The sequence below is a fragment of the Prionailurus bengalensis genome, chromosome X (genome assembly GCF_016509475.1).
Source record: "Prionailurus bengalensis isolate Pbe53 chromosome X, Fcat_Pben_1.1_paternal_pri, whole genome shotgun sequence".
Taxonomy (NCBI): Eukaryota; Metazoa; Chordata; class Mammalia; order Carnivora; family Felidae; genus Prionailurus; species Prionailurus bengalensis.
Window position 1 is genome coordinate 103209673 of NC_057361.1, and position 23245 is coordinate 103232917.

The 23245-nt window shown below is 39.7% G+C and overlaps 1 protein-coding gene across 1 annotated transcript in view; it reads right to left on the minus strand.

The window, feature by feature from the left end:
• Positions 1-23245, minus strand: part of TENM1 (teneurin transmembrane protein 1) — a 768359-nt gene that overhangs the window by 534690 nt on the left and 210424 nt on the right. Inside the window, exon 2 of the mRNA XM_043570666.1 lies at positions 20491-20771. Coding sequence (XP_043426601.1) covers positions 20491-20707 — 217 coding nt within the window. The 5' untranslated portion in view covers positions 20708-20771. The remainder of the gene's footprint in view (positions 1-20490; positions 20772-23245) is intronic.

The window sequence follows — 23245 nt, forward strand, 5'->3', positions numbered from 1 at the left end:
AGATAAGCTCACAAATATAAACGAAGACCACATTGTGTAGACTTCTATATTCTGAGTGAGATGGGGAGCCACTGTAGGTTCTGACTGGGGGGTGCACATGATCTGCTTTCGGTTTGAAAAGTATCGTTCTAGGGGCATCTGGGTGACTCAGTTGGTTAGGTGTCTGACTCTTGGCTCAGGTCTCGATCCTAGGGTCATGAATTTGAGCCCTGCATTGGGCTCCACACTGGGTATGGAGCTTACTTTAAAAAAAAGTATTATTCTAGCTACTGTACTGAGAATAAACAGTAGAGGTGCAAGGGCAGAAGAAGGGGGATAGGTTAGAAGACTACTGCAACAATCAATATGAGAAATGATCATGGCCTGGACCAGGGTGGTAGCAGAGGAAGTAGGAAGAATTAGTGAGATTCTGAATATATTTTGAAGGTAGAGAATGACAAGATTTGTTGATTAAATGGATGAGGTGAGGGATCACACCAAGGTTTTTGATAAGAAGACATGGAAAGAAGAGTTGCCATCATTTGAAATGGAGAAGATAAAAGGAGGAGCAAGTTTTGGAGGGGGGAATTACGAGTTTGGTTTTGAGAATTTTCTCAATCATGTTTCCTAAAAAGCAGAACCTGAAACAAGGGACTGTGTACAGAGAGGGAATTTTGGGAAGTGACTAGGAAAAGTGAAATAGAGAAGTAAGGGAAGTCAATCCAAGGGTGAGTTTTGGAGCTGGTCACAGCTATGGGCAACTGAAGCTCAATCTTTTTCTTTTTTTAATGTTTTTATTTATTTTTGAGGGGCAGAGACAGAGCACAAGTGGAGGAAGGGCAGGGAGAGAGGGAGACACAGAATCCAAAGCAGGCTCCAGGCTCAGAGCTGTCAGCACAGAGCCCGATGCGGGGCTCGAACCTGTGAACCACGAGATCATGACCTGCACCAAAGTTGGATGCTTAACCGACTGAGCCACCCAGCCTCCCCTGCTTTTTTTTTTCAATATATGAAGTTTATTGTCAAATTGGTTTCCATACAACACCCAGTGCTCATCCCAAAAGTCCCCTGCTTTTTTAAATGTTTTTATTTAACTGAAGCTCAATCTTACCAGGGACCCTCTGAGGAATTTGTAAAATGCCTGGAAGATTGCTTGAACTCAGAAGTGGGAGGCATTCATGATTGGCTTTCTCTTATAGGTCAAGGGTTGTCCAGGGTGTATTAACCCTTTCACACTTCCAGGTTTGTACCTGCTTCAGAATGGTTGAGTGGGCTGCTACAGACTTTCCAGACAAAAGTGACAGGAAAAGAAGGAAATGAGAGCTATCTAGTACAGCTGAGAAGAGGTAGTGGATACATGCACCCAGCTGGTGTGCACACAGCTGGTAGCTGCAGCAGCAGCTGGAATAAAAAGGTGGGATGAGAGAATGCGAGGTGGAGAGCAAGAGGTGTTTGGTACAGACATGTGAAATTTGAGACACTTATAAGCCATCCAAATGGAGATGGAAATTATCTGGATATATGAATCTGAGTTTTAGGGGAGAGGTCTAAACTGGAGTTGAGTTTTTTTGGCATCTAAATGGTGTTAACAACAGAAGACAAGATGATATGACCAAGCCAGGAAGTGTGTCAAAGGGAAGAGAAGAAGTTCTTGGGATCTCCAATGTTTCATGTTTGGGAAAGTGAGGAGAATCATAGGATGACTAGGAAGGAATGGTCCAGGGCACAGGAGGAGACTGAGAAGAGTATGATATCCTTCACAATGAAGTGAAGAAGAAGGAGTGATCAATGATGTCCAATGCTTCTAAAAGTCAAGATGAGAACTAAGAACTGACCGCTGAATTTTGCAACATGGAGCCCTTGATGATCTTGACAAGGGCATTTGCTGAGAATGTCAAGGAATCTAAGGCTTAGGCATGAGAAAAACTGTTAGTTTCAATGTTGGATTTCCTGTAGATATTAGCAGATAATGAACTGAAGAAGACCATGATGCGATAGTCACACACTGGAAAATGCCCGTCAGTAAACCGACAGAAGTTTGATAGTCCATTTTAATTAAGTAGAAGGAAAGAGAAAACAAAAGTCAGATGGTATGAATTTCAGAACAAGAAAAGCTGTTACACTGAAGGCCTTGGAATAAACTGGTTATCAAGGAGTGAATCACCTCTGGTTCAGTTAATGCAGGTAGTTAGTGCATAATGTCAGAAAGAATAATGTCAAGATTTTGATCTTCATCCTAGACAGCTATCCTGATCAAAAAAACAAAAACACAAACAAAAACAAAAAAAAACCATGCTGTCCCACGTCCAAGGCATGCACTTTAGATTTGCACAGTCATCTCACAAATGTTATTGGCCTGATGCCTGATGCTAATCACAGTGGATTCCTGACATTAAAGTGCAGAAAGCTCAGGGTATTTCCCTATATCTAGGAAAACCATACAGATATTTCTATGGTAGGTAAGGAGCATCATCTTCCATTATAGACACATTTGAACATCAACTATTATACCTGACGAATGACATTTTATATATACAGTATACCGATCAAGAGCAATACCTTTAGTGTCTAGCACACATATGTTCAAGTTTCAACTGGGCCACTTACTAGATGTGTCATCTTGGAAAAGTTAAACCTTCTTATGTAAGTCTCAATTTTATCACCTGTAAACTGGGGATTATAAATGTATCTAAATGTCATAGGTTGTTTTAAAGGTTAGATGAGATCATGCTTAGCACAGTGTCTGACACTTAATAAATATTAGCTCTTATTATTCTTGCAAATGGGAAAGCGTGAGGATTTTTTTTTTTTTTGCTGAAATATAATTGTTTACAAGGTCCCACCCTGCTGTCCTTGTTAGTCTAGAAGCATTTTTCTATAACAGCTTTCTACTTTATTTTAAACTTAGGAACTCACCAGAGACTGATTTTTGTTTTGTTTCAGCTGTTCAGGAGTCACCTATGAAGTTAAGCCTCTTATGTGGATTAAGTCAATGGCAATATTGATTTGGGCTCTTTATGAGCTACCAGTTCTAGTTATCATAACCTTTCAAGGAAGAAAAAAAAATCCCTACAAGATTAGAAACTCTCCCATTCTCACTCAGAGTAGACTAAATTGCAAAATAATCCTGTGGATGCTTAGTTAGGAAGGCCATCAGGATAATAAAACTAAAGAGCAATGTTTCCATTTATTCAAACTACAACATCAATCGCATGGATCTCGTCTAGTCTACCAATGAAGGAAAGTGAACAGATGAATTTGTTCAATTTTTTTAACAGTTCTTAAGCATTCGCAACATAACAGATGTATTGGCACGTACAGAATTTCGAATAAAAATGGGTATGCATGACAGTAAGTGAAATGAGATTGGATCATAAGACTTATCAAATGGGTTTGTCAATAGAAGGTGATGAAGAATTCGACAGCATAAGACTCATTTGCTGTTGAAGGGTCACTAAAACCCCATCCTCAAGGTCAATGCCATCAGCAAGTACTAGAGGGAGCACATGTTCTAATGCTAACCTACTTTGGGTAGAGTCTTCAGAGACCTACATTGTAACAAAAGCCACTCTGCTTTTGGCAGGTTAGGGCAGATTAAGATTCTTCTAATCCAATTGGTTAATGTGCATGACAACATTACTGAAAAAAAAATGGATGTCAGGAATTTGATTTTCAAGATTTAAAATTTTTATTATCTGGCATTAATCATATCATTTTTAGCAGAGACATTCTGGAGAAGAATTAAACTGAAAACCATTCTTTGGTGCTTCACAGCAGTTTAACTGAAGGTCTTACAACTACAGGCACTATGGCGGGGTAAAAAGTTTGTTAATAAGCCTGTTTCCACTATTGCTCCTCTACAAAGTTGCTACAGAGCAGGTACACGGGAACTCAGAATCTTCAATGAAATCAGACTAGCTAGTGTGGACATAGCATGCTCCCTTATTCCCATGCACAACATTTCACTTCATTCATTTTCATGTTATTTCCAGTGACACAATTTCCTAGATCCTAAGAATGGGCAAGAAATCACTCTCTGAAAATAGCTGTAAATGGCATTCTGTGAGTTGAAGGCACTATGAAAGGATGTGACAATTGGAAATAATATTTGTGTCCTGGCAGTTTTCAGAATGATTTATGTCTACAATCTTGGTTGATCCTCTGTACCATGGTAAGGCAAAATTAGCTTCACTTTACATAAGAGGAAACAAAACCTGGTAAAAGTTATCTTATTAAAAGAAAAAAAATATTGTGCTAGCACTTACTATGTGGCAAAACTTGTAAGAGCAAAAAAGACAGTCCCTGCCCTAAAGAAATTTACAGTTTAGAGGCACCTGTGTGGCTCAGTAGGTTAAGCATCCGACTCTTGATTTTGGCTCAGGTCATGATCTCATGGTTCGGGAGTTTGAGCCCCGTATTGGGTTCCACGCTGAAGGTGCGGAGCCTGCTTGGGATTCTCTCTCACTCCTCTCTCTCTGTCCCTCCCCCACTCGTGTGCTGTCTCTCTCTATATATCTCTCTCAAAATAAATTAATAAACTTAAAAGAAAGAAGTCTACAGTTTAGTTGGAGAAACAAACAAGGAAACAACTGACTGTTGTCAATTACAATTAAGGGCGACTGGTGCTATGGTAGGAGTACGTGCAGACTGCTGGAGGGGCATATAGGATGGGCATCTAGTCAAGATTGCACAGAATCACGTTAGGCTCTCTAGAGCAGGCAGTGTGTAGATGGAAGCTGAAAGGCTGAGAAGGATCTAGCGAGCTGAAGAGAAGGGAAAAGCAGGTTTGTCACAATGCTTTGGCTGCAGATGAAAGCTGGTACAAAGGAACCCACGGTTATACCAACATTTGGAATCAACCGGTAGAAGTTTATCAGGTCCAAAAACATGAAATAGAAATGAAGGACCATACCTTGTAAGATTAGTAAAGTCACATGGCTGGATGGCATACACCATAAAGGAGGCTTTTTGTTTTACTGAGCCTTGTTAGGATTTAACATAAGGGTAAGGAGTTTTTAGTGCTGCAATGGGGACTGAGGTCTGTGGTGTGTGGGAGAGCCAAGAGTAGCTCCAAGAGAATGCCTGACAGAGAAACAGTGGCCTCAGCGGAGAGTCATGTTTGAGGCAGGATTGAAGGTGTGAGGAACCAGCTGAGAGGGCTGCTGGGGAAGGGGTGCCCAAGAGTTCATTCATGCAATTCATTCTTTCTTCCAGAAGATATTTACTAAGCACTTACTGTGTGACAACACTGCTGGGCTATTAAGTAAAAGAGCAAATTGAACTCCAATTGCTGTTAGAGTAGTATTCTTTCTATTGTAACACCTTGAATAATTCATCAACAAATACAAAGTTACTCAACATTTTTTTTGAGAGAGAGAAAGAGAGAAAGTGAGTGTGAGTGAGCAGGTGTGCATGTGCATGGGAGGGACACAGAGAGAGACAGAGAGAGACAGAGAGAGAATCTTAAGCAGACCACGCCCAGTGCAGAGTCAGACTCTGGGCTCAATCTCTCAACAGTGAGATCATGACCTGAGATGAAATCAAAAGTCAGATGCTTAACGAACTGAGCTACCCAAGCAGGCACCCCAAAGATACTCAACTTTTTTTTAAAGGTTTATTTATTTTTGAGAGAGAGAGAGAGAGAGAGAGAGAGAGCACATGGGCAGGGGAGGGGCAGAGAGAGACACAGAATCTGAAGGAGGCTCCTAGCTCTGAACTGTCAGCACAGAGCCCAATGCAGGGCTCGAACTCACAAGCCATGAGGTCATGACCTGAGCCGAAGTCAGAGGCTTAATGGACTGAGCCATCCAAGTGACTCACTCAACTTTTTAATTCAATATAAATATTTGTTAAATGTGTGGCCCACTATGTGCAAAATACTGCACTATGTGAATGTGCCCAGTTATTGGCTAATGGTGTCTGGTTATACTCATGATCTCCAAAGACAGGACAAGGGGAAAGGGACTTAAAGTGCTACCTATGGAATTCTGGTAAAATACACTTAGCAGTAAACACTGTCAAGCATCAGAAAAGGGTAGAAATTTCTTGATGCCTTCAAATTCAGTGATTCGTAAATACTTATTGGATGCTTCCTCTGGAAAACATTGATTGTGGAGTTAAACTCTGGTAAGACTTACAAGTATATAGAAGGAAAAATTAGCATAGCTGCTAATGTAGCGAGGGAAAAACCAACACACCATACTCTCACCCAAGCTGGGTGATAGGTCTGGAATAGAGTCAGATTTGATGTAATACTTTATAGAGGGGTAGGTTTAGTGTGGTCCGGCCTAGAGGCATGTTCTCTGAAGGTCCTTGGCAACCTTGTGATTCAATTTTAAGTGCTTTGAACTTTGGTTTCAAACCTTAGTAATAAACACTGCTTAATTGTGTTCCTTTACAGCTTGTATTTTTTTAAGCATTATTTTAGTAAAAGTTCAAGTGTTTTATGAAGAGAATGATTTATGAGAGTCAGTTTAGTTTGTTGAAAAGGTAACTTTCTGATGGCACTCCTTGCTGAATCTGGACATCACGTAAGATTACAAATCCCAGGAGGACAGCTCTTCGTAATGTTCTTATGAAGGCAGAATTCTAATGACATAGACTCCAAACTTTATATTAAAATGTAAATTTCAATCCCATGATACATAGATACATGCCAGTAAGAGTTGCAAATATACCTTTTTGCAAATATACATTTTAGATCATCTTGTTACTCCAATATAACCACAATTAACAAAAATCTAAATAATAGGGAGCCTCATTTAATTAAAGTATCTTCCTTCCCACTCACCACTGGCAGTTGGCACTGATAAGAATGAGACAAATATCAATGATACAAAACCATCTCCAAGCTTTCAGCCTCTTTATTTCTACATTGAGGCCCCTACTCAATGGCCGCTACATCGATAGTGGAATTAAAGCGGAAGTACCTGAAGAATAATACCCTCCTGCATACATAGGAAGTTTTAAACCAATTCCGCAAACAAAGGCGTGGAAAAAAAGGGGGACTCACACACTTTAGAAAGCTTTTCGTATGGGGCGCCTGGGTGGCGCAGTCGGTTAAGCGTCCGACTTCAGCCAGGTCACGATCTCGTGGTCCGTGAGTTTGAGCCCCGCGTCGGGCTCTGGGCTGATGGCTCAGAGCCTGGAGCCTGTTTCCGATTCTGTGTCTCCCTCTCTCTCTGCCCCTCCCCTGTTCATGCTCTGTCTCTCTCTGTCCCAAAAATAAATAAAAAAACGTTGAAAAAAAAATTAAAAAAAAAAAAAAGAAAGCTTTTCATCAATGAATTTTGGGCTAACTGTTGTTAGCTGCAGAAGGTTTGGAACTTACACTTCAATTTCATAACCATTTTATGTAAGCTTGTTTCTTATGATATGGCAAGGGCTACCAACAGTTCACGCAAAACCTCATACACTAAAACTCTCAAATACTTTTCCCTGAAAAGTAAACAAGCTATACACCAATCAAGGCAGCCAATATTCAAAGTTGGGCCTCTTACAAACTTAACTTACCAGAAGAGAATGTCAAGTGCTATACATTTAATAAACTCATTTGTTGGGGTGCCTGGGTGGCTCAGTCAGTTAAGCATCTGACTTCAGCTCAGGTCATGATCTCACAGTTCGTGAGTTCGAGCCCCACATTGGGCTCTCTGCTGTCAGTGCAGAGCCTGCTTCAGATCCTCTGTCCCCTCCCCTGCTCGCTCTCTCTCTCTCTCTCTCTCTCTCAAAAATAAATAAACACTAAAATAATAAAATAAGTCCATTTGTTCAAAACATATTCATTGAGCACCTATTATGTGCTAAATACTGTTCCAGGCTCTGAAGTTAATTCCAAAAGCATGGCGGCAGAAAGGAGGCACAGCCAGACCGACCATATTTTTAAGTCAGGTTGATTAGATAAGTTCCATGGTCCATAGACCAGATACACTGGCCCTGCCAATCATCGTGCAGACTGGAAAGAACATGCTGACCAATGGCCCTGGCTGTGTGTTACAGTTAGGATGCTTCAGAAATCGGCTTGATTGCTATCTATGCAAAAGGTAGTCTGAGGGAAACAAGTGAGAGACACGTAGCTTGCCAGCCACTAACACTTGCTGAGCATACATGGGGCTTCGAGCGTTTGGGGTGAGAAGCTACAGGAGGAGCAGGAGGCATAAGTGTCCGCGTATGAATTTCAGATGCTGCTCCATATACACAAGTATGTCTTGCTTAAGAAAATGCAATTAACAGAAAAAACAGAGCAGTTCCATTAAAAACTGATCCACCTCTTTGTTTCTTTAAATTATATGTAATTATTTATGTACGTTATATATGTAAATATAAAATGATAAAATATAAGTTATATACAAAGGATGGTGATCACAAAGTATATGACATAAATATGTATATGCATTAGACATATGATAAAATTCTGCATTTCTTGTGACTCTCTCTCATTTTTCAAAACCACAGATTACTTTTTTTTCAATTAGTGAAGGTGATTTCTGGACCATATTTATTGATTAATTTAAGACACATTAGCATTTAGCCAGGTTGTATGTCAATGTGATAATTTCTTTAAAAGTGTTCTTGAAACTCTGGACTTGAACCATTAATGAGGAGACATAATTGGACTTTACTAGTAAAGCCTTGTAAATGTCTCAGCTGAAGCTAGAGAAATGAATCTTAACTCAAACCTTTAAATTCTATGAAAGGTTTGGGCGTGTCCTTATTAATTTTTGCTTGCCTTTGAGCTCATTCCTAACTGCTTTCTTACATGACATAAAAGACACAAAGGGTCATTTGCTCAAACAGTTAAAGACGCAAGAGTCATAAAATTAACTACTTCATGCGTTCCAGGAATGACTGGCACCAAAATAGCACTGCATATGGTTCGGTTTATACTGACAGGACAGCAGAATCCTCAGCTTTTCACATAAAGGCTCCAAATGAGAATATTTCCAAGGTTTCAGGGGATTCAAGATTTATCTTCTGTCACCTCTAGACCCTTTCGGAATTATAATGAGAAAGAAAAGTGCTGAAAATAAATAGAACTTATTTGTATATGGAGCTAGTTCTGCATCACAGATGACCAAAAAACCAGAATAACAGTTTTCTGACAGGACGATTTCCTGACAGGACATGCTGGCATACCTCGGCCTCATGCCTTTGCAGATATTTAAAACTGCTTTTGACTGTTCACATGAATAAAAAGCTACATCTTGAAATGCCAATTCTGAATCTGGCTCAACTCTCTGGAATAAAGGAGAATCAGCATGTAACACGAACACAGTCTCAGTCAACTCAATGAACTGAAACCCTTCGAGATGCCTCAGTTTCCCTGTTATCTACTGAACCAAACCCATGCCCCATCACTTCACTTTTTAGGTTTAGCAACTGCCGCTTTCTGTACTTCACCAACCTCCCCTTTTCCTCAGTCTTCAATAGGCTCTAGGCTTCAGCCACCTCACCTCTCGTGTCTGTCATTCAAATTATCTGACTAACCCTTGTCTGGCCTTTGTGTTAACCACATAATAAATGGGCCGGCAAGAGTTTAAAGGAAAAGAACAAAGCTTCCCCCACCGCCCCAGTGGCCACAATCCCAGGGCTATACATCCCCTTTGATCCCGCCCCTTAGCCAAAGCAATTCACACAGAGGAACCAAATTATGTACCTGAAAGAGGACAGTTGCTTTGTGTCCCAGGGCATAATCATCTCTGTGACACCTCTCCAGGGAGCCAGTCCTTTGCTTCTGAAATTATGTAGATCCCAAAGGAAAGTACACAATTCCACAGAGTAAAGCGTTGTTTAAGAAGAGAACACCAGAATCATTCTCCATACTGGAGTGTAGGTTTTAATATAGATGTAAGAAAAAGCACTGGAGGGTTAAACATAGTATTAACCAAACTGGGCTCAGGGACAGACAGCAGAAATGGAATGAATGTGCAGAGGCAACAGATATTTTCAGACTGAGAGCAAAAGGCCACGTCGTCTCAGAAGCAGCAAGGCAAAAGAATTGAGAACCTGACCTGCCTATTCCCAGATAAAGAATGTTCATCAGCAAGAGAGAGATGGTCAAAGGTAAAACCGCACTAGTGTAATATATGTGCTAAATACTATGTGCTAAAAATAATATGTGCTAGGAAATAGTAGTAACTGTGTACTATTGCATAAAATTAGTTTAAAAATCTATATAGAGAATTCTTTGCATCAAATTTAGCCCTACTGGGTGAACACTACCATTTGATGATGAACTGGTACTTAGGAAGTGGCAAATTGTAATTAACTATGGCTACCTATACTCGGAGCTAACTGATACAGAGGAAAAGGAGAGTTTTACAGAAATGATGACGTTCAGAAGGGTCCTAGCAGGTGCAACCTCTACACTCAGCACTGTAAACATGCTTCCTCCATTTTTCTACCTATGAGGCTCCCTTCTCCAAAATCGTGTTTCTAACTTACCTGTACAATATATATATTTTTGTGCACATCAGCATAATTTAAAAGTATCATTTGTGTGCAGGGGTGTGTTGTATAAATATCAATATAAGGAAAGATTCCCTCCCCTGTTAGAAACAAAAGCCAGACCATCTGTGGATTTAGCACTGGGTAGAAACCTTCCTAGTTAATGATGACAGTAGTAAATCAAGGTGACATGATGCCAAGGGAAGGTGAAATTCAGGGGCTGAGTTTACTACTTGGCTGGCTCGCACCCCCAACAGCTTCTCCTTGTAGCTTCTTTTAGTGCTAAATCTTGGAAGATTTAAGTTGCATTAACTAAGTGGAGATGAAATTCCCTTAGCAGAGAATCTTCACCAGTGATCTATGGATGCAGAAGGACTTCAAGGGCTTTCTGAGCCCCTTGAAATGTATGGCAGATATTGTATATATGTGCATTTTTTTCTGAACAGAAGATTCAGAGCTTTGATCAGATTCTTAAAGCATTTAGTAGTGTCTCCTCCTGTACCCCTTGCTGTGAAAATCCATTACTCTGAGCACTGGGAGACACTAAAGGATATTCAGAAGAATGGTATGATCTGATTTGTGTTTTAGAAAGATCACTGGTGGGGAGCCTGGGTGGCTCCGTCGGTGAAGCATCCGACTTCCGCTCAGGTCATGATCTCACGGTCTGTGAGTTCGAGCCCCACATCGGCTCTGTGCTGAGAGCTCAGAGCCTGGAGCCTGCTTCGGATTCTGTGTCTCCCTCTCTCTCTGACCCTCCCCCATTCATGCTCTGTCTCTGTCTCAAAAATATATAAACGTTAAAAAAAATTTTTAAAGAAAGATCACTGGTAACAATATACAGGATAGTCTGGCATTCCCTTTTCATTAGAAGAAGAAATTTTAATGCATCAAGTATATGTCCTATCTCCCTTAAATCTGTCACAGAGTGGCACCCCCAAAATATAGAATTTCCAACTTTAGTTTGGCACTCAGTACTGTTTGGAAACCATTTTTCTCAACAAGAATGAATATTCATAGCACAGGGTGGGCATCATCGACTAGAGCCACAGCTAACAGTGCAGGGGAAAGAACATAGGCTTTAGTCTGAAAATCATGGATTTGTGTCTTCGATCTATTTAACTCAAGCTGTGTAACTATAAATTAAGGGTCATGATGATTATCTCTACATCAAAGAGTTATGATAAGGACTGAATAAAAACTATATATGGGCCCACTCAGCAGTACTTGACACACAGTGGTCAATAATATTTATCGTCGTTAATATCCTCACGTTTCTACTCTCACCCCTACCTTCCCTGAGCTCCAGATATATATGTATGACTCCATATCCGTCAAAAACCTCTCATTACTCATCTGAAACTCCTGACTCGATCCACACTTTTAGCAGATAACCTTGTCTCCATACAAGAAAATTGAGATCATTAAGACATGAACTTCAACTCTTGCCACTCCATTTCAGAACTTACTTCCTGTCTCAGAGGAGGCACTGAACCCTTTCAAAACCTTTCCCTCCACCTGAGATCCTAAAACATTCTCCAACAGAGCCTTATTCCAATTACTACATTCAATTGCATTCACTCCTCAAATCCTTATGATTTGGGATCTTTCTCCAAATTACTGAAATTGTTTACTCTAAGGAAGTAAATCCCCGGCTTGGATGCACATTGGAAGCTCCCGAGAAATTTCTGTAAATGTCTGGGTCTCATCTGTGGAAATTCTGGTTTAATTGGTCTAAGGAACAATCTTAGCACTGGGATTTGTAAAACTCCCCAGGTAATTTTTATGCCAGTCAAGGTGGAAAATCTCTGGTCTAAAGTCAGCAATGACCTTCTAAACTGCCTGTTTTACTGCCTTTTGTCAATTTTCATTCTACTTGTTGATTTTGAAGTGTTTGACAATATTTGTCAGGTCTTCTGCTGGAAAGTCCCCTCCCTTGGCTTGTTTGATATCCCTTCCTTCTGATTCTTCTCTGACATCTCAAGACCATCTTTTTTTTGTCTCTGCCCACTATTTTAAACACAATTGTCTCTCAGGGTATCATATCTGGCTCTCTTTATTTCTAATTGTACGTATTCTCACTGGCTTCTCTTCTACTCCCACTGCTTCAGGAACCATCTATTTATATATGACTCCAAACACACCAACCCCCCCCCCCCCCCCGCCACACACACACACAGAGTGACATCATTTCCTCAAACTCCAGATCTGAATTTTGAGCTGTCTATCTCTGATAGTAATTACGACAGTGGGCTCTAACATTAGACTGTCGGGGTTCCAAACCCATTCCTATTACTTACTACCTCTGCAATATTAGGCAAGTTACTTAGCATCTCTGTGCCTTGCTTTACTCATCTGCAAACAGGGATAATAATGATCCCAACCTCATAGCATTATTAGAATGACTGAGAAATGTAATCCATCTAAAGTTCCTTACTCAGTGCCTGGTACTTAATAAATGTTAGATTTTTCTCTTATGAACATTGTCACCATTCCCCAAGCTAAGTATGTGATTCTAGCTTCTAGACTCCCATAGTACTTTACATATATCACTATTATAACATCAATCACATTGTATTTGTGTTCCCAATGTACTATGAATTCTTTGAGGGCAAAACCTGCTTCTTATTCATCTATATTATCTTTAGAGTTTAACACAAAACTTGGCACAGATAAGCAGGCCACAGATAGGAAGTAAGTTTCATCTCAATGTTTCATCTCAAATAGGCTCATCTCAATTGCAGTTAACGACTGATGGACAATGCTTGCATGGAATGTTCTGTTAATGGGAGTGTGAGGTTGCAGTTGGGTTCAACAAGAAAGAACGCCATGACTTGATCAGGGATGTCCGCCATGGGTCAGGTTACAGGGAGGATGGTTAGAGGATATCATGGACATCCTACCAGTTTTAGATACTATAGAAATGAATGTTTATTGAATAACTTTTCATGAACCAAGGGTACTGACTAAAAGATATTAACCAATTGGAGTTACTGCAAAACAACTTAGTTTTCTCTTATAGTCTAAGCTCTTTCTGGGCACCCATTATATATAGCAACTTGTGACCACGAGAAGCACAACATGCTCACAGCACTAAATTCATTACAGGTGATCAAATGCTGTTAAAATTTTCATTTTATAGGCCTTGCTACATTATATCTGCCATCTGTGATCTTTACCAAGTAAATACAGATCCTGAGATTAAAAGTTCTTTTGAGATTTTCATAGGAACTGTTATCCCAAATTTTTAGATATTAAGCAAACAATAGTCTATATTACCGCTAAGTGTTTGAAATAAGAATTGAGAAATGCACTTCTCAAATATGGGCTTCTATCTACTCCTTGAATCCACAGGGGGCGATGGTGCTTGCACAGCTTCTGTGGGACGAAGTGGCATATTAGCTGAGGGGGGGGGGCAAATAAGAGTCACTTGTGTCTATTTACTTCAAGATGAACTTCATCCATCTAGCAAAGTACCTGGAACATAGCTGACACTGAATGAATGTTTGATGTATAAATGAGTAAATGAAAAAAGCGGATTGATGGACAGATAGAAGGATGGGTGGATGGATGGATGCATGGATGACATAAGCTTTCCTTCCCTGTAATCTCAGTAAATACAAATCAGCAGTTTAAAAATTTTTCCACCAGATGGCGATAATGTGAGATTTAAGCTTAGGTTGTAATACAGAAAGAAGAAAACAACCAACCAAACAAACAAAAAAACCACATTAGGAGAAAGAGAAGCCACAAAAGAGCAGGTTAAGGAGGGAGAAATAAAATGTTTGTGCCAGCTGTAGTATCTCAAGAGTCTGTGATATTGTGGGATTTGTAATAGGTCCTCACCATACCTCCGTTTCGTGCATGGGTGACTTCATATTCAGAATTACTTAGCAGTAAAATGGCTATATTCAAAACTAATCTTATCTATTATAAAAATTACAGGGAAATTCTCATAACTAAAATTATTATCCTATGTTTACACACTCATATATTTATATTTTAATTACTCTTATACTAACTTTTTAGTTAATTGATGCCTCCCTTGGAAGGGAGGCTACTTAGGAAAAACTGTTAGCCTCTATGCCTCCAGGAAATCTACTCCTGCTATTAGACTTGCCAAAAATCATATAAAATAAGTTTGCCTAAGGCTTATTCATCCCGTTAGTAAAGAATTGTGAATAATATTAGATTAGTGTCCACCCCTTAATTTGAAAGCTTTTGGAAGATACGAAAATCAGTTTTAGAATCCCATTCTCTGTATGTACCTGGGGGAGAGGATGCTGCTTTCTTGGCAAATAAAAATAAGAATATGAAGATACTTTCAGATGGACTCAAGTATTTCCTTGGGGAATAGTAATATTTCCCCCAAACAAGCCCTGAATTGGGTGGCACAATAACTTCCCTAAAAAGTGAAACAACAAACAGACTCAGGAATGTTTCATTACAAATTATATAGCACATCATATGTCCTTTTCTAAAGATAATCAGAATGGAGAGGCTTTTTAAACCTCTTGTAAACCCTTGGTCACTGAAACAAAAAGAGGCTGGCAAGGTGGCTGGGGAAGGAAATGAAGGGAAATTAACATTTATTGAGCTCCTAAACATTTTCACACTTATGATCCCAGTTAATCCGTATCACCACACCTCATGAGGTAGGTATGGGAGAATGTAACATAGTGAGTGATGGGAACTTCAGAGCCAAAGACATGTTTTCCAGTCCCAACTCTCACCACTTCTTAGCTGCAGAAACTGACCAGTTATTTTTTCTCTAAGCCTCAGTTACCTTCTCTGTAAAGTGGAAATAACATTTCATACTTCAAATGAGGAGCAAATGTAAAGCACCTAAAGAGTCCTGGAACAGAGTAGGTACTATTAAAGGTTTATCATTATTATTATTATTACTATTATTATTATTACTTTTATTTTAATCACTGTGATTATTGTGGTGTTGTTGTTGATGATGATGATGATGATGATGATGATGATGAATTCAATTTTGCAGATGAGAAACAGGTTCAGAGAGCTGAAGTAACTTGCTTAACGCTACACAGCTAGTAAACCTGAAAGGCATCTAGGAGAGTGTGTGCCACAGTAGCAGGTGCCCAATTGTATTTGCTTTCTTCCTTCTTGATTTAAAACTCAACACTTTTCGAGGGCACCTGGGTGGCTCAGTCAGGTAAGCATCTGAATTTGGCTTGGGTCATGATCTCAAGGCTTGTGGGTTCGAGCCCTGCATTGGACTCTCTGCTCTCAGCACCGAGCCCACTTTGGATCCTCTGTCTCCCTCCCTCTCTGCCCCTACCCCGCTTGCTCTCTCTCTCTCTCTCTCTCTCTCTCTCTCAAAAATAAACATGTTTACAAAACTCAACACTTTTTTGAGAATTTTATTCCTTAAAAATAATGAGTCAGGCTCGACTCAGCTAGGTTAATGCAAAATGCTACTACCAGTCACATAAATTCATGCAAATTAACATTTTCTTTTACTCATCTACCGATGCAATACATGGAATAAAACAACAAAGTAGATACCAGAACTCACAAAAAAGATAACAACTGGGTCCACAGTTTTGCCTAATGTGGAGTAGTTCATTTCTCCCCCAAAGAGGTATGTATTTTCTTCCCTCCCAGGTGTCTCCATAGTGGGTCAGTGGCAGATAAGATCCCATGTTTCCAGACCTTCACCTCCTGGAGCTTTATACTTGAGTTTATAGAAGTCAGCACACCAAAGGACATTGCTAGCTAAAAATGTAAATAGGTTGACAATGTGTTTATGTAAGTTACAGATGATAGATTCCGGTTTTTGTCCTTGGCCTTTCTCTAGTCTCACTCTACATTATCTCCCTGGGTAATATCATCCATCCCCAGGCATCTCCTACTGTAAGATACCAATGGATGCAAATATACATATATCAACAGTCCAGATCTTTCCTGAACTCTAGACATGCAGTTCCAACTACCTGATAGCAAAATCCACCTGGATGCCACCCAAGCATCTTAAACTTAACATGTCTCAAAAGAAACTCATTCTCTTCCCTTCCAAACCCACCTCTCCTCCTGTTTTCCTTCTCTTGGTAAATGGATCATCATCCTCCCAGTTTCCCAAACTAGAAATCCAGGCATCCTTGACTCTTATCTCTTTCCACCTCAGCAAGTAATCACTTACCAACTCCTATCAATTCCTCCACACTGATATCTCTGGACTCTGTTTCTTTACCTCTTCCGATACAGCCAAAGTTTATACCTTCATTGCCATTCTTAGCCTGCCATTCAGTGGCTTTATAGATTGTCTGCCTGCATCCAATCTTTCCCAACTGCAATCAATCTCCTACACTGCTGCTTACACATCTACAATTCTCCTCTACACTTCCCATCCTAGAAATTATATTCCTCATGAAATTCTCCATCACTTAAAAACTGTGGTTTTTTATGCATGAGGGGAAAAAAAAGGAACTCCAAAATTGGGCATGCAATACTTTTTGTGATCTGGCTCCAATGTACCTTACTCTTAGCCATACTGCAGTTTTCACCATCCCAGGCCTTTTCACAGCTTTATGCTTTTGCACCTGCTAATCTACCCTCTTGGAATGCCCTTTTCCAAGTCAGAATTTGTTCAAATTTTAAGACCTAGATCAAATATCACCTTTCTATGGACCCTGATACCCTGTGTATTTCCATACCACTTTATCTATAAAAGTACTTATTGCATTTAATTGCAATGATCCGTTTGATATCTCTCTTCTCTACCACATTATGCATTTTCTACAAGCAGAAACCATGGTGGTTAACTCCATCCCTAGCACTGCCTCAAGGCCTGACACGTAGCAAGTGCTAAGTAAAAGCTTATTGAGTACAGGTTATTGAAAAAAGTTAGGATGGCATCATAGAAGACCAATTTCCATATTCCCCAAATTCATTTTGATCACACAGCACAGAGACAAAATCTGAGGCTGGCTAGGCTCTTATTACTGACTCAGTACAAAACTGCTCATATTTTTAGAACAAACTGTCACTAGAAGTGCATTCTTATTTCAACTCACAACATGTTAGTCAAGCACTCCACACTTCAATCCCACAGCCCACAACTCACAATTTTAAGTTCATATTCTATAAACACAACCTTAAAGAAAAAAAATTTAATGGGAACTACACGTTTCTTAAAGCATGAAAGACCCAAAAAAAGTTAGGCAGAAAAGTAAAATTGTTTTATAACAAATTTACAGTCGTCATTAGCAGACCAAATAGGAAAGATTAAAATGAATCATTTGAAAAGACAGATACAAAACTTTTACCAGTTATGGTAACAGCTAAAAAATGTGTAATATTGTTAATACCATAAACATTTAAGGCATGTTTAAATGCTAGTATGAATATATAAAATCTTTGGCTCAGTTTAAAATTTCTGTAATGTAAGATTCTAATACTAATTAGAATACCATAATTTTCATTTCTACTGACTGCATTTTACATGGCCTGGGATGATGCCTGAGAATCTGCACTTCTAACATGTTCATGGGTGATGCCGCTGCTGCTCGTCTAGGCTCCATGCTTTGACAACCACTGATCTAGAGAACCAAAATTTTTTTTTGTCATCTCATCAATGACCTACTCTTTTAAAAAAAAATAAGGAACCTGTGCCAATGTCAATGTTTAAAAAGCAGTTTTCAACACATGATAAGTTACTTACGTTTTGGTTGATGGCAACTTATTCCTTAAATAAAAAATTACAGAGCACATAATATATGCAAAGCACCATAGAAAAATAGAGACCAGTAAAAAACTCATGATCCTCATCTTCACTGACTATACAGTCTAGGAATGTACATACAAAAGTAATAAAAGTCAGCAATTGGTACAAAGGGGATGACAGTGCAACAAGGCTCTGTGGCAAAGACGCTGGAAGGCTCGGCCTTGAAGATAGTTGAGTAATTAAGTTACAGGAGGTAGGGGAGAAGGGCATTGCAAGGGAAAGATAACAACAAGGCAAAAGGACTGAACGGGGATGAGGTGGGGTCCAAGGAGATCATTTAGGCAACAAAAAAACAGTCTAGATAAGACAAAATGAGAGCAGTGATAATGATAATAGAAAGAGGAAGATGGATTTGAGACATGTAGAAGTTAAATCTGCTGGAAGAGGCAACAGATTAGGTAGGATTAGGTATGGAAAGTGTATGTAGATAGCTGGAGAGAATGGAAGCATCGCTAACAAATGCTGTGATGGAAAGAAAAGGAGCGGGATTGAGAATGTTAAGATGGCTGTGTCAGTCGCTTTAGATACATTGATTTAGAGCTGCCAGTGGGAGTGTCCATTCATTTGAAAATGTTAATTAAGCAGGTAACTGAAAATGTAGGGCTTGAGTTTGGGAAAAATGATAGAGCTGAAGATAAATATTTGGAAGACACCCAACTAGATGTGATCTGTGAGGCTCTCTGAGTAAAAGATTTCAAAGGGATGAAGCAGTGGTCCTCAAACTTGAGTATGCATCAGAATCCCCAGGAGGGCTTCTTAAACCACAGATTGCTGGGTCCCACACTCAGGGTTTCTGAATCCTAAATCTAGGGTGGAATGTGAGAATATGCATTTCTAACAAGTTCTGTGGGAGGTGCTGCTGTTGTTGCTTCAGGGTCCCTCGGTTTAGAGCCACGAATCTAGATAATCAAACCTATTTTTTTCATTTCAACATTGATGTATTCTTTTAAGAAAACACTAACCTGTGCTAACATCAGTGTCTTTTCTTCTGTGTAGTTAAAAGAGTATCTAATATTGTTTTGCTGTCAATTTAAAAGAAATAAGGAAACTATTTCTATCTATCTGTTTTCTATTTATTAAAAAGTGTCTTGTTGGGGCGCCTGGGTGGCTCAGTCAGTTGAGCATCTGACTTCAGTTCAGGTCATGATCTCCCAGAACGTGAGTTTGAGCCCCGCATCAGACTCACTGCAGTCAACACAGAAGCTGTCAGCACAGAGCTTGCCTGGATCCTCTGACCCACTCTCTCTCTCTGCTCTTCTCCCTGCTTGCGCTCTCTCGCTCTCTCTCTCTCTCTCTCTCTCTAATATAAACATTTTTTTAAAAAACCAGTCTTGTCAATCCGTAATTAAGAAACCAAGGCTGTCCAAAGGATCTGTTCCACATGGCAACGGTCAGAAGGGAAGTTCTTACTTTCCCTTAGGACTATGTTGCACAAAGTTTTGCATTCTGACGACAAATTTTCCGGACCTTTGTTTGGTGGTCTCCGATAAAGCTCTTTTAGAAGCCAAATATTTATGGGGAGACTGGGTGGCTCAGTCGGTTAAGATAACAACTTCAGCTCAGGTCATGATGTCACAGTTTGTGAGTTCAAGCCCTGCGTTGAGCTCTGCGTTGAGCTCTGCGTGGGGCTCTGTGCTGACAGCTCAGATTAGGTGTCTCCCTCTCTCTCTGCTCCTCCCCTGCTCTCACTCTGTCTCCCTCTGTCTCCCAAAATGAATAAATGTTTAAAAAAAAAAGAAGCAATGGCTTGGCTTGAAAAGCACTTAGTTGTTTACTTTTCTTTTTTTTTTTTTTAATTTTTTTTTCAACGTTTATTTATTTTTGGGACAGAGAGAGACAGAGCATGAACGGGGGAGGGGCAGAGAGAGAGGGAGACACAGAATCGGAAACAGGCTCCAGGCTCTGAGCCATCAGCCCAGAGCCCGACGCGGGGCTTGAACTCCCGGGCCGCGAGATCGTGACCTGGCTGAAGTCGGGCGCTTAACCAACTGTGCCACCCAGGCGCCCCAAGTTGTTTACTTTTCATCTTACTATAAATTATTTATCCTTCAGTCTGTAAATGGCTATTTGTAGGATTAGACAAATTTTGAATGCCCTGATAAGAGGATTGTTGCATCTAAATTCATGCATAATCCGTAAAAAGCACATGTAACCTACAACCTCAGCCAGATTGGCATATGAACAAATTCACTAAGCATATGTAAGCAGTGCACATTATTAACCAGTTAACATCAGCAAATTTGTTTTTGAAAACATAAGTTTACACACACAAGCATTCCCTAGTGAGAAATACTAGTTCTAAAAATCCAGTAAAAACATACCTTGAGTAGATTTCTCTACTTCCTTCCTCTTCCTACTCTGGCTATTGTAATTCATCCTCAGCTCTTGGTTATACTCATGCAGAGTTTCCCTGGAGTTGTAGGACTGCCTTGGTTTCCTTCCATCTTCACTTTCATCAGAAGAACTGGTATAAGCTAGATCCATTTCGTGCTTGACTTTTGAGAGAGGCTGGTAGGGTTTGCAGTCCGTTTGCTCCATGTCTGATTAAGCAAACTCAATTTCATGAAAAGAAGGAAGAACAACTTCTTTCAAGTAAGCAGTCCTGAAAAAGAAGGAAAAACACAAGCCTTCTTAGATTTGTCCTTTGGAGAGGAAATGCATCTGGCAGATTCACAATTGGTTCTGATAATACTATCAAAGGAGTGAAGCAAAAGACAAACTAGATGACAAGAAGCTAGCCTGAGGCAATAATAACACTCTGTGTTACATGCGCACATTGGCAAGCACTTAGGATTAAACCGGAGGTTGCGGTATCAGAAAATACTCGAGGTGGAAGAGAGACAGCCTTCAAAAATATTTGTATTGGAATGCAGATAAAGGACAATGTCTTCTAAGGTGTGTGCGTGTTTTAAATGTTAATTCAGTGGTTAGATTAAAAAATATTCTGAGATCCCCAAGTGGCTAGGAGTACAAATACTAACCCAGCATATCCCACATTTGAAATGAAAACTGGTAAGGGAACTACATTCAGGAAAAAAAAAAAAGACAAAAAAAAAACAACAACCCGCAATCTCACCTCTGGTTTAAAACTGCATTTAAGAAAGGGGTTTTGAAGAAGGGAAGAATTCTGAGTGAGAGAGGCTCATGAAATTAAGTGTCCTTGAGGGGGACTGAGCTCTTTGTGTCCATATTGTGGCTTTTGAGCCTCAGGCTTGCAGAGAATTTTTAATGAGTTAGGTGGCGGTAAATTTTTGTTCTTCATAGTACCGAGAGGATGTAAACAACACTTCTGGTGAGTATACTGGTATAGGAACAGCAAGCTCTAAATCGGGTTTAGAAATAGAAATTTTAAAACTTCATGATAAATCACTGAAAGAACCCCCCTTCCCCCACAGAATGCTGAGCTACAAGTCACTAAGGCTCTTAGGGCAAGTAGAGGCATTATCTGTCTTACTTAGCGCAGAGAGGTTTGAGAACATCAAATGCCATCTGAGATGTCAAAGTCCTCTGAAAATTTTAAAGCCCTGTAAAAATGTACTCATCTTCATCTCTTACATTATTTTATCATTATTTTCATCAAACGCTGCAACTTTGCAACTTGGTGGGGTTTTTTTGTGTGTGTGCAATGTTAAAAAACCTACTTCAAACACAAATAACTTTATGATTTCATTTGCAGTAAAATGGACTCCTTTATTTTTCTTAAGCTCTTCACCATATGCATTTTCAAGGAAATCTACAAACATCTAGATAGTGGTTCCTAAATCATGTGCGGTATCTCGCTTTTTGCAATTCCTATTATATGTATAGCAAACGCACAGAATACAGAAATCGCTCAATAAAATGTATGGATTGACTATTACGCATTCAACAGTACCTAATGTTTTGTAGTATGAACAAAGTTTCATGAATCAAAGTGCTATTTCCCTAATCAAACGTTAAGGATCTTGAAGGCAGAATTGGAGTCTTATGCTTCCCTGCATCCCCTATACCACTTAGCACTACTCTAGGCACACACAGAGTAGAAACTATTTAACTCCTAACCTACAAATTCCATAAATGGTCTATAGAGATGGCTATTTTGGTCTGAATTAATATCAGAAATGAAGATACTTGGAGAGAAAGCAAATCAAGTATTGTAAGTAAATATCTATTGATAATCAACAATAGTCTAATCTCATACCATCTCATGAGACATACTGCCTGTACACTCCCCAACTTAGAGCTCCAGCACAATCTCTCCCCTGAGCCACAGACTTGAATATCCAGCTGGCCACCCAATATCTCTACCTGGATATCTAAAAGGCATCTCGAACTTAGTATGTTCAAATCTGAGCTCGTGATTCCCACCACTTCCCAACCTTGCTCCTCTCACGGTCTTTCCCATCTTGGTAAATGGTGAATTCCATTCCTCTGTTGGCTCAGGCCACAGACCTCGATCCCTGTCATTCACATCCCACATGCAATTCACCAGTAAATTCTTCTGGTGCTACCTTTGAAATATACCCAGAATCCAATGACATCTCTCCACTTCCCCACTACCACCACATTGGTTCCAGCCATCATCCCCCACCTGGACCACTTCAATAGCCTAATTGATGTGCTGCTTTTAACATTGCTCTCTTTATAGCACATTCCCTACACTATAGCCAGAATGAAGATTTTAAAATCTAAGTCATGTCAATGTCTCTCCTTTGCTCAGAAGCAGCAATAGCATCTTCTATCCTTCAAAATAAAAGCCAAAGTCCTTACAATGACCAACAAGGCCCCTACAAGGTTCACTTCTCCCTACCCTAACCTCTCTAAACTCATCCCCTGATATTTCCACCCACCTCATGCACTCTAGATGCACCAGCCTTCTTGAAGTGTCTGAAAATAACAGGCATGTTTCCACCTCAGGGCCTTTGCAGCCTCCCATAGTAAACCACCAAAAAAACACACAAATGTCACTTCTCATCCTCCTTCCTGTGTTTCATAGCACTTATCACCAAGTGACATATATATATATATATATATATATATATATATATATTGCTTATTTGCTTACTGTCTGTCATCTGTGTCTCTCTACTAAAATAT